Consider the following 12,021-nt stretch of genomic DNA (forward strand, 5'->3'; position numbering starts at 1 on the left):
AATTTTGTATACGTTTCCTGAATATCTCCAAATAGTGCATCTGTTCTTCTATTTTGTTGGAGGCAGAATTGACAAATGTGCATTCATTCATTTCGGGAGACTAAACAAACTTGGTGTTTAGCCACTTTTTCACGGATCTTCAAAAGAATGATCATGTTATGGAGCCGCTTGTAGATAGAAAGGAAGCTTAAAGAGTTGGTTCCTTAATATGCATAGTCTGTGAGTGTTCCATTTTGATTGCAACCAGATATATTTTTGCAAAGTATTATTTGCAACCTTATTTCGAAACGCTGTTTTTTTAACCTGTCAAAGAAGGGATTGAAAACGTGACTGGTTTGCCAGGTAACTGGTTCTAAAAGAATCAAGTCTTACACTAATCATATGCCAGACCAAGTCTTTTTTTTAGCAATAGTAGTACTTAAAGCATTAAAAAAAACAAGTTTTGAAAGAATGTAGATGCTTGTACACTATACTTATTTTGTATGGAAACTTGACTCAAACTAATTCTTTAATCGGAAACAGCCTCTTCTTTCGAACTATTAAGTAGGCTTTTGTGTAAGCTGCAGAATTGAATCAGCCACTCTCAAAGTGATGGATGACATACACTGAATCTTGGATGAAGGAGATTCATGCTACTTTGTACTTCTTGACCATTCAGCTGCATTCAACACAACTGATCACAGATAGCTGAACGTATTTTCCATCATGCCTATTGAGTCACTATTGTCTGGTTGATTTTGGGAAGTGCACCTATGAACCAGCACTGATGCCTTGTGACATCTCTCATGGGTGAATCCTTTTCAACCTTTATCTTGAGCCACTGAACACATTACATGAAGGGGAATGTTTCTCCATTCCTGAATCTATGGATGATGCACAACTTTAATTGAAAACTTCTTGAACTACTAGCAAACTTGTCCTTCGTTTCTGCTGGACAAAGCTCCTAATCTGGTTGTCGAAATACTACTTAATAGTAAATCTTAGCATACATAGTTCTTACTTCTCACACCCAGACACAAAAATGTGATCCTTCATTCGTTAATGAACTTATGGTAGATGTTTTTCCCCATCCATCTCTTTTGCAGTAAAATCTCCAGGCTGTACTTGTGATTTCACCTCTTCACTAGGCCAACACATCAACAAGAGAGTCAAAGCAACCATCTATCACCTTTACTCAATTAAAAAAGATTGAACCATTCCTTTACTCCACCCACCAAAACACTGCAGCACCTGCCCATGTCATTTTGCAAATTATCTTGGGTACAATTTAATAGTGGACACACATCATTTGTCTGAATACTGATGGCAGTCCTTCACTCCTTGGTGACACTTCCAAAATCAACTATAAAATATGATCAATTATCTCCTATTTCCTCCCTTGGCTGTCCACAGAGCGCAAGGACAAATTTACAATTGAGCGACTAGCTTGTAAAACAATTCACCTAAACAGTTCTTCCCTTTTGAACAACCTGCTCAACGTGCATGGAGGACAAAGAGGACTCCGAAGCAGAGAATCACTTTACTTAGAAGTCCTGAAGTTCAAATCCCCCCAAGCACAAAATCTGAACGTTCATAGAGCCCACTGAATAATTCTGGAAATCTCTCCCATCTGATTTAAGATCTTAACATGCTCTCCATGTCCTCAAGGAAAGTTCAACTGAGCACCTCTTGAAGCTGTGTCTGAGCTAATGTAGTGAACCTATTCAGCAGTATCCATGGAGGTACTTTTACTGGAACTACCCAACTTTTGTATGCTTTATTGTAATCTACGTACTGTTTATACTGATTATTATATGCCATACCGACTTATGTTCTATGTAAAGTACACTAATACTATTATGGTGCAGCAGTGCTCTAGAAAAGCCTTAAATAAATAAAAACGATATGATCATTTTGTCCAACTTGGTGACATTTTACAATCTGTTAATCTGAAGCTGTATTTATATAAATTGTTAGCCTGTTCTTTTGTGAGAATCATAGTGGCATATTTTGCCCGGTATATCATGCAAACATCTGTGATTCTAGACATGGGAGATAAATGATTATTACTAGCTATCCCCATTAGGTTACCAATTCCAATACTCCTAGACTAATTGGTGACTATTCAGAATGCAAAATCTGTATATGAACAGTAGTTCACCATTCATACACATTCAGAAAATGACTATTATGCTTATTTAAAAATTATGTTGGTATGTACTATCCGCTATTTGGGGCAAAGCAGCTAAGGAACAAAGCGACACTGACACTCTGGATATCACTTACCCAACAGATCACATGTGTTCATGTCATATTCTTCTGCCATTTCTTTTCCATCAGTAAAAAGGTAATGTACTTTCCTTTTTCCTATAAAAGGCAATTATGAGAGGCACTTCAAATTACTTCAGCATTTAAATCACCTTCAACTTTTTTCTAAAACCGGTAAGAAATTTCTCATGACAATTTAGCTTTATTTCAACCTTCCAATGTACAGGTTGAAGCTTTGAATAGCTAGCAAGTTCGATCCTCACGCACATCTACACGGGTTATATGTCACTATAGCAATACCAGAGCTTCAAGGGTGACAGAGAAATTAAGTAATACTTGTTAAATAATAGCATGGCTCTGTGAAAATAGAATAACGAAGACCAGTGACATCAGACAAAACGTAAATTAACACATTTTAGCAAATTAATCTTATAAGTCCCAGTGCAAGTGCCTTCAACATTTAATATTAACAAATCACATAGTTGCTAAGCTTTTCAAATTGAAGATGCCAGCTAGGCAATATTTTGTGTTTCATGTCTTTCTTGCTAGACAACAAAGGTTTAGAAAAGCAAACAATAGAATTTTGTATGCTATTTTGGTGATCTATACGTAATTGTATGGGCTTATTGAAAAATTAATTCACAAGGAATATTTGCATAATTACAGTAAAGTACTTTTTTGATTTACACAGTAATAGGCAAACATTTGATAACAGTCTACCAGGTCTTGAAATAAGGACTACCAAACACTTCTGAAATGGTGTTATGGCATCTGCAAGGCATTCCAATTAAAAGGGACAGTAAAATAACAGTTTGACCCTTTGTCGCTTCTTCCCTTCAAAGCCAAAGTGGTAGAGAAAACAGTCAACAGGGAACTGACAAGATTCATTGAAGAACACGCTGTCCTCGACCCGTCCCAATCCGGATTCCGAGTCAACCACAGCACCGAGACCATCCTACACAACGCCACAGACGACATCCGCACCCTCTTGGACCAAGGCCACCCCACGGCCCTCATCCCCCTCGACCTATCTGCAGTCTTCGACACAGTCTCTCACCGCACACTAATCACCAGACTACACGACGCCGGCATACAAGGGGCTGCCCTAGACTGGATCTGCTCGTTCGTCACCGGAAGAAGGCAAAGGATCAGACTACCGCCCTTCCTCTCTGCCCCCACGGACATCACCTGCGGAGTCCCACAGGGGTCAACACTGAGCCCGACCCTCTTCAACATCTACATGGCCCCCCTCGCAGACATCGTCCGACAACACAGCCTCAACATCGTATCCTACGCCGACGACTCCCAGCTCATCCTCTCCCTCACCAAAGACCCGACCACCGCAAAACTCAACTTCCAGAGAGGAATGCAAGAGGTGGCAGTCTGGATGACCAACAGCTGCCTAAACTCAACGCCGAGATAACAGAAGTCCTCGTCCTTGGAACCACCTCTTCAGCATGGAACAACACCTGGTGGCCCACCGCCCTCGGAAGCCCACCTACCCCCTCAGACCACGCCAAGAACCTCGGCATCGCACTCGATTCTTCGCTCACCATGAACCGACAGGTCAACGCCGTCACCTCCAGCTGTTTCAACACCCTCCGCATCCTCCGAAAGATCTTCAAATGGATCCCCCCCGAATCGAGGAAAACAGTCACCCACGCACTCATCACCAGCTAACTCCACTATGGCAATACACTCTAAGCCGGCATCAACAAGTCCCTACTCCGCACACAATACAGAACACCGCGGCTAGACTCGGCGTCCCCCAGCATGAACACATCAGCCAACACCTGCGGCGACTCCACTGGCTCCTTGTGGAGAAGAGAATCACCTTCAAAATCCTCACTCACGCCTACAAATGCCTGCACAACAACTGACTCAAATAACTCAACGACAGAATAAACTTCCACGTGCCAAAAAAGACCTGCGATCATCCAACCTCGCACTGGCCGAAACCCTGCGCATCCACAGAGCCAGATCAGGCAGAAGATCGTTCTCCCACATCGCCGCCAAGACCTGGAACGAGCTACCGGCAGACATCAGATGCGCCCCCACCCCGAACACCTTCAGGAAGACCCTCAAGACCTGGCTCTTTGGCTGAACAGAGTGGCATGACCCCTCCCCTGAACAGCACCCCCTTCCTTTAGCGCCTTGAGACTCCCACAGGTGAGTAGTGCACTTACAATTCCCTGATTGATTGAGTTTGAATCTTGCTCAATTAGTACTAACAGTGGCTTCCATCTACTAATTGTTTGACTTCATTGCTGAAATCTGGCCTAGTCCTGCAGTGATACCAGGATGCCTACAAATGCGACATGAGTTAGTGATCCAAGTCCATTCCCTGAACTGAACATTCGTACTGCGCTCTAGCTTTCAGTCTTGGCAGAAAGGTGACATTCTAAATGGCTATACCATATGAACCGGCAGGCTGAAACCCAATTCTTTCAACTCCATTATTTCATTCTATCACCATTGTGATCTCTTTAGTGAAATACTCACAAATTCTTCCACTACATCACTAAGACATACCAATACTTTCTCAATATCATCTGTATGTCAAGTTCTATTGTACGTGAATATGTAGTTTAGAAACTAATTTAAAACTTAGTCACAAATAAAAATAGACCTGAAAAGTAAACTGAAATAACCAATGTTAAATATGAATTTAATAATAAATATATATTACAATATACATATTATTAATATGCAAGAGGGGTAGTAGGCATTTCCCTGTTCATTTTTTTTCTCAAACTATCAAAAGCCTTCTCAATATCTACTGCCAAGACAGCAGCAGAGGGCCTGGGGTACGTATCAGCATCCAAAATACGGAGAAGGCGCTGCACATTCTGAGCCGTACTCCGAGAACGTATAAAACCCGCCTGATCCGTGTGTATTAAGTGTACCATATACGGAAGCAATCTGGTCGCCAATATCCGGCTTAATATTTTGTAGTCCGTTGTCAACATCGACAGCGGGCGATAGGCCATTCTATCATGGGGAAGCTTCCCCAGTTTTAAAAGTGGTATGATCACTGCTTCACAGGTAGTAGCGGCTAAGAGAGGCTCCTTCTGGGTGGTATTATATAGCGTCACTAATCAAGTAGCCAAACGATCAATATATGTACTGTAAAATTCTACAGGCAAACCATCCACCCCAGGTCTCTTTCCACGGGCCATATGCTTAAAGCTGCGCAAACCTCTCCAACATCGATATCCTGTCCCAGTAGTTTAGCCTGTTTCCCATCCAATGTCGGGAATTCCACCCCCTCCAGGAAGTCTTGAAGGGCCTGCTCACTAGGTGCCACCTTACTCTGATATAACTCGGTATAGTAGGCCAGAAACTGATCATTAATTCCCCTCTGCATTAGTGGACTTCCCCTCTAGAACCATGAAGCTCCAGGATGACCGTGCCCCTCCTCGCCGGATTGGCAAGCCATGCTAACAGCGCGCCAGATTTATCTCGCTCCGTGTGTGCACGTGTTACATACCGTTTGTAATCAAAGCAGGGCAGTCTTTCAATTTGCACCGCTACTGCCTCCCTCGCATCCACTAATATCTGGTGACGATCATTGTGGTTAGGCCTCTCTTTCTCAGCCTCTCTCAGCTTCAGGTCTGCTTTTTCTAGGTCTTGTAGCAACACTCGGCGCACCCCCATCTTATTCGGTATGCATTGCCCTCTTATAACACTTTTGAATGGGTCCCATTCCACCATCAAGGAAGAGGCGGTGCCAGTGTTTTCTTATAAATAGTTGTCAATCCCAGTTCCCACCACCTCGCGGAACAACTGATCTTCCAATGACTCTGGAGCCACGCGCCAGGTTGGGATACTAGAGCGTCCTGGTAGGAGATTAATACGCACAAATAGAGGATTGTGATCTGACAGCGTTCTAGTTAGGTACTCACTGTGTTGAACCTCCTCATGTATGTCAGGGGAGCATAGCATCACATCCAGACGGACATGAAGGGCTTGCAGGGCAGAAAAGGAAGAATAGTCCAAATCAGTCGGGTGGTGCACCCGCCAAGTATCCACCAGCCCCCAGCTATGCTGCTAGTCTCGCCGGAGTTTTGATAATTTATGGCCTGGAGCATCCGGGAGTGGCGGGTGAGACCTATCCAATGAGACATCTGTTACAGAATTAAAATCTCCACCCATAAGGACAGACCCGGTTAGAAATGGAGCAAATTTCCCCGATAGGCGTGCGAAAAAGGCTGCTTGCCCCGTGTTTGGAGCATAGACATTAGCCAGCACCACTTCTCTACCATTTAGGCGGCCCGCTACTAGTACATAACGCCCATCAGGATCTTTTAGTTGGCGTGAGGGTTGAAACGGAACTCCCGCCCGGACCCAGATCAGCACCCCTCTCGCAAAGGAAGAAGAGGTAGTACAGAAAACGTGCCCTCTCCACCTGCGCTGCAGCGCCACATCTTCGCCGTGCGCGATGTGAGTTTCGTGGAGGAAAGCCAATTGGATGCCCCTACGCACCAAGTATGCATGTATCTTGTGTCTACGTAGCATTGTGTGCATACCCCTGACATTCCAAGTCAGACATTTCAGCTCAGACATTTTAGCCCATGAACTCGCTCCTCCCTGCCCAGCAACAATAGATTCAGAAAAGTTACGCCTACATCCTGCAAAAAAGCCCCTCACAACAAAAAAAGAACAACAACCCCAACACCCCCACCCCAAGACAGGCCCAACAAAACCTAGGCCCCATTCAAAATGTCCAAAAACTAACTGCCCTCTGGTAGGTACCGAGGAACAAGAGGGGACATGGCTGCTAACTAGCGACAGCCGTCTGTAAAGACAGAGGAAGACTATCGCACTCTAACCCCACAAAATATAGCACCCCCCCATCCCCAGGGCCATGCCCCCTCCCAATCCCCTTGCATCTCTCCCCCCACCACGAGCACCAGGCAATCAAATAATCAGAGTACAGTGCACGCCGTCCATAGATTCCCAGACTCCGAACCTGCATTTGGGCACCTGTAAAGGAACACTAGATAAGCAAACATAAAGCAGCACCAAACAGAACCCCCATCAAACAATCTCATATGCCGTGCCCGGTGTAACATGTGGCAGCTGCAGGCTACTTGCTTGGGATGCATCAGTGTCCTTGCCCTCCGGAGTCTTGTCCGATGAAGTGCCCACTGACGATGGCTGCTTCCGATCTTGAAGTAGTTCAGACACCGCCCGCAGTGCCTCAGATCTCTCCGCTGCTGTCTGGGATAGGTTGGGTGTCTTCAGGGTGGTAGAGCGTCGTCGTGTGCCTCGGTGTCACCTGGTCGGCTGCTGCGAGGAAGTCTGTGCCGCAGGTCTCTCGGCGGGGCGGTGACCCATCCTGTAAGTTTAGAGCCAGTCCCATGCCTCCGACGGGTCATCGCAGAAGTGAGTCGCACCATCGAGTATAATTCGTAGCTGAGCCGGACACAGCAAGGAATATTGGAGAGCCTCGTCCCTCAGGGCCTTCTTGACTGCCAGAAAGGAAGCACAGCATCGTTGAACCTCTAGCGTGTAGTCTGGGAAAATGGAAACCTTGCTATTATCCACCTGGTATGGACCCGACTTTCGTGCAGCCTGCAAAAGGAGGTCTCTGTCCTTATAATGGAGGAGCCTTGCCACCACTGGTCTCGGCGGCCTGCCCGGTTGTGGTAAGAGAGCCGGAACCCGATGAGCCCTCTCCAGGGTGAAAAACTGGGTCAGTCCTTCCGGCTTCACTTTGGTGCAGAGCCAATCCTCAAGATAGTGGACCATATCGGCCCCCTCGACTCTTTCCGGCAGACCCAAAACGCAAATGTTATTTCGCCAATTACGGCTCTCAGCATCCTCTGCCCTTTTTTCCAAGGTCAGTAGCCTCTGTGAGAAGCTCCTCATCTGATCAGCCAGCGATTTGTGTGCTGGTTCCAGCTCCATCAAGGTCGTTCGGTCCGCTCCACCTTATCTGCCAGCTTGGACTGTTCCGCGCGCAGTAGTCCCAGACCCACCGACACTGTGGCTATATCCTGGTGTAGGGCCTCCCTCGTGTCTGTAATGGCCTGTAAGATGTGAGCCAGCTACTGCTGCAGTCCCAGATCCGCTGTCCCCTCAGCTGCGTCTTCCTGCCCCGGGTCGTCATGTTCTGGCGGGGCCAAAGCCAATTTTCCCCCTGGGTTTTCCCATCCCGCAAGGTGGGGCACAGGTAAAGGAGGTCCCCGCAGACCAGGACGCTCAACTCTGCAAGCCTCGGTGGCCACAGAGGCACTCAAGATTGTGGTGGGACACACAGTATGTAGGCTCCTGAATCCACAAAAGCCACCACTCCGCAGGGTACAAATTGGGCACAGCAGGACTTGGCAAGCTCTATGCTCGCATCTGCACTCTTAGCAGTCCACTCTTGAAACCAGCCCACAGGAGAAGTGATAGGGGGTTCGCCACTCCCAGTTCCAGCATTCAATGCACCTCCGGGTCCCGCAACAAGGCCTCTCCCGCAGATGCCGAGGGCAGGCAGCAGCCCGATCCAAGGCCTCCACAACTGCGCTCGTTAGGGAAGCAGCTGCCGCGCCACTCAATGCCGGCGTGGTGATCGCTCGCTGTGCATCTCACCAGCCGAGGACCCAATCAGCAGCAACAAAGGGTCCCTGGCCGCCCAGTAGGGTCCGCCGTGCGCCAGGGTCCAGGAACAGCCCTCAAGCAGCGCCCAGGCACTCCGAGTCGTCACGCCGGGGAGGGGGGCAGGGCAGATCCCGGGCTCTGCCGACACAACACCAGACCCTGCCGCACTCCCAAAGGTCTGGATCTCCGCAGGCAGCCCCTGCAGCAATCGCCCGCTCTCCGCCTCGCCGCGTTACCGGCGGCGATTGTGTCCGGGTCACTCTCGCCTCAGTGGCGAGCCGGCCAGCACCATCTTAGTAGCAGGGGCCACAACGTCTGTCTGCCGTCTACGCGGCTTATCTCACTCTGTTCGCCCGTGAGTCCCCCCCCAAATGGCTCACCGGGAGTGTGTACCGCGGCAGGAGTGAGCATGCCTCGTCCCCGCGGACAGGGTGGCCGGGGGAATCTAATTAATCAGCGGGCCGGTGTGGAGCCTGAGCTCATACAACCGCTGCCATCAAGCTGCAAGCCATGCCCCGGCATTTCCCTGTTCATGTTCTTTTATTTACTTAATTTGATATAAATAGATCTAGGCTTAGGGAAAAGAGGAACTTTAGGGTTATCATTACGATGTCATTAAATTTAAAGGAAGTAACTGACTGGCTTAGATTTTTGGGTTGGAGTTTAAGTTCAGGTTGATGTTACATGGTTGAAGAAATCGTCATCTTAATGATATCGATAGGAAGTCAAAGCGATGTTTCCTTGAAGTGAAGGTATTACGATAAGGGTATGTTTGACAGTGGTCAAAGTAACAACATAAATAACTGTGTGCTTACACACATAAATGATTCTGCAGTGGCATTTAATCATCTAATTTCTGCTGCACCAGGATTAATTTGCTTCAACTACATTCATCACACACTTCGTGATAACCAGTTTAAGAAAACACCACATCTGCTGCCTTCTGATGTAGCTGTGTTCCAACACCTATTTTCTATCTATATAAAGGTAACGGTGTGCTACATTTCCAGGATGACATTTTGGTAATGGGCTTGCATATGGTAAAACATATTAAATTGTTGTTGTAAGTGTTCAAACTCTCTTGTGATAAAGGTTGGACTGCAGAATATACAAAATTAACTTTTGCTGCTGATACTGTAACATAATTAAGGTACAAGACTGGATGAAAAGGGATTAGATTAAAGGTGAACATATTGGAAGCTAATAAAATAGTGTTCCTACGGCCAGTAAGAATTACAATTTTCCTTTTGTGGTAGATCATTTTTCATTAAAATGTTTGCGACCAGACCCCTAAGACCCATTCAATAACACTGTAAATACAGACAAATCTTTTGTGCCCAGTGAGGGTTTTTCTGATTAGAACATGATTTGTAAGGTTACCATTGTTAAAAGGCTCTTTGATCCTTAACGAAAAAGTATACCAACTACTAATGCAAGCTTTAAAAAGTTCAGGAAGTGCGTACCCAAAAGACATGGATTGAGAAAAACGGAACAGCCACCATCCAAAGATCATGATCTCTGAAAGTACAACACTATTCAGGTAACGACTTATGGTCCATACCTGAACAGTTTCCCTGTCTTCTTCAAAGCCAATGAGGCAAAAAAGATAGTCACTTCGGGGGACATTACTCAGGGTCGGCTTCTCCGCTATAGCAGAGGAGCGTCACCCTACTACCGAAAGGCAGAAGATTAAAAATTAAATGATGATAAAACTATTTTATTTATGATAGCGTCATCCCAGTCGGGGATGGCGTCCCCAGATGCACACAGTGTGAAGAAATTTCCTTTGTACACTTAATACTTTCAGAATAAAGTTTTATTGAAACATTCAGTTTCTCAAATTGTGATCCTTATTTTTTTCACATAGTTCATAAATGAAAATTACATTTGGCCCAATGCATTTCGGGCAATAATGCCCTTTATCAGGGGCATAGTTTCTCTGTTAAGGAAAAATCAAACACAACTGTCATCTATTCGTTCTTTAGTACATGTTAATTCTGATGATTTCATAATTCTAATCACATCATTTGAATTTGTACGTTGGTAATAGAGTTAAAGCGTCATGAAGATATACGGACATTTACCAGTATTTGTATACAAAAATAAACTGATATTATAAAACGACCTGTACACTTGTGGTCAAAGTTGTGTTTTAACACATACATGTCTAGTACACGTCGTAAACAAAAATGAGTGGACAAAAACAGAAACAAACACATACCTTCCAAACTGTTGGAAGTTTGTCTTCCCAAAGAGTATGTTTTAAATAAATTCAATACGCATGAGCGTCAACCTGACATGAATGACAAAGTTTTCAATGTAATATGTGTTGATTGCGTGTAATTTAGAAAAGACGTTGGTTATAGCGGACGTTCATACCTGAAAAAATTTTCAGGTATGAACGTTCGCTATAACCAACATCTTTTCTAAATTACACGCAATCAACACATATTACATTGAAAACTTTGTCATTCATTTCAGGTTGACGCTCATGCGTATTGAATTTATTTAAAACATACTCTTTGGGAAAAAAAACTTCCGACAGTTTGGAAGGTATGTGTTTGTTTCTGTTTTTGTCCACTCATTTTTGTTTACGCCGTGTAATAGACATGTATGTGTTAAAACACAACTTTGACCACAAGTGTACAGGTCGTTTTATAATATCAGTTTATTTTTGTATACAAATACTGGTAAATGTCCGTATATCTTCATGACGCTTTAACTCTATTACCAACGTACAAATTCAAATGATGTGCTTAGAATTATGAAATCATCAGAATTAACATGTACAAAAGAACGAATAGATGACAGTTGTGTTTCATTTTTCCTTAACAGAGAAACTATGCCCCTGATGAAGGGCATTATTGCCCGAAACGCATTGGGCCAAATGTAATTTTCATTTATGAACTATGTGAAAAAAATAAGGATCACAATTTGAGAAACTGAATGATTCACTAAAACTTTATTCTGAAAGTATTAAGTGTACAAAGGAAATTTCTTCACACTGTGTGCATCTGGGGACGCCATCCCCGACTGGGATGACGCTATCATAAGCATTACTTCACCCTCCAAGGCTCAGAAGGAGGTACTCAGGTAGCACCTAACCACTTTCAATACCGTTTCACTTGGACAAACAAACTTGAGTGCGAGAAGGTTCAGTTTTAATTCACAAAACTATTTTAT

At 44.9% G+C, this 12,021-nt stretch overlaps 1 protein-coding gene across 2 annotated transcripts in view; it reads right to left on the reverse strand.

Moving 5' to 3' along the window:
* Positions 1-12,021, reverse strand: part of DPCD (deleted in primary ciliary dyskinesia homolog (mouse)) — a 149,864-nt gene that overhangs the window by 117,925 nt on the left and 19,918 nt on the right. For both annotated transcript variants that reach the window (XM_078643624.1, XM_078643623.1), the window contains one exon: positions 2,266-2,346. In XM_078643624.1, coding sequence (XP_078499750.1) covers positions 2,266-2,346 — 81 coding nt within the window. The remainder of the gene's footprint in view (positions 1-2,265; positions 2,347-12,021) is intronic.

Source organism: Lissotriton helveticus, chromosome 5_1 (assembly GCF_964261635.1).
Source record: "Lissotriton helveticus chromosome 5_1, aLisHel1.1, whole genome shotgun sequence".
NCBI classification, from domain to species: Eukaryota; Metazoa; Chordata; class Amphibia; order Caudata; family Salamandridae; genus Lissotriton; species Lissotriton helveticus.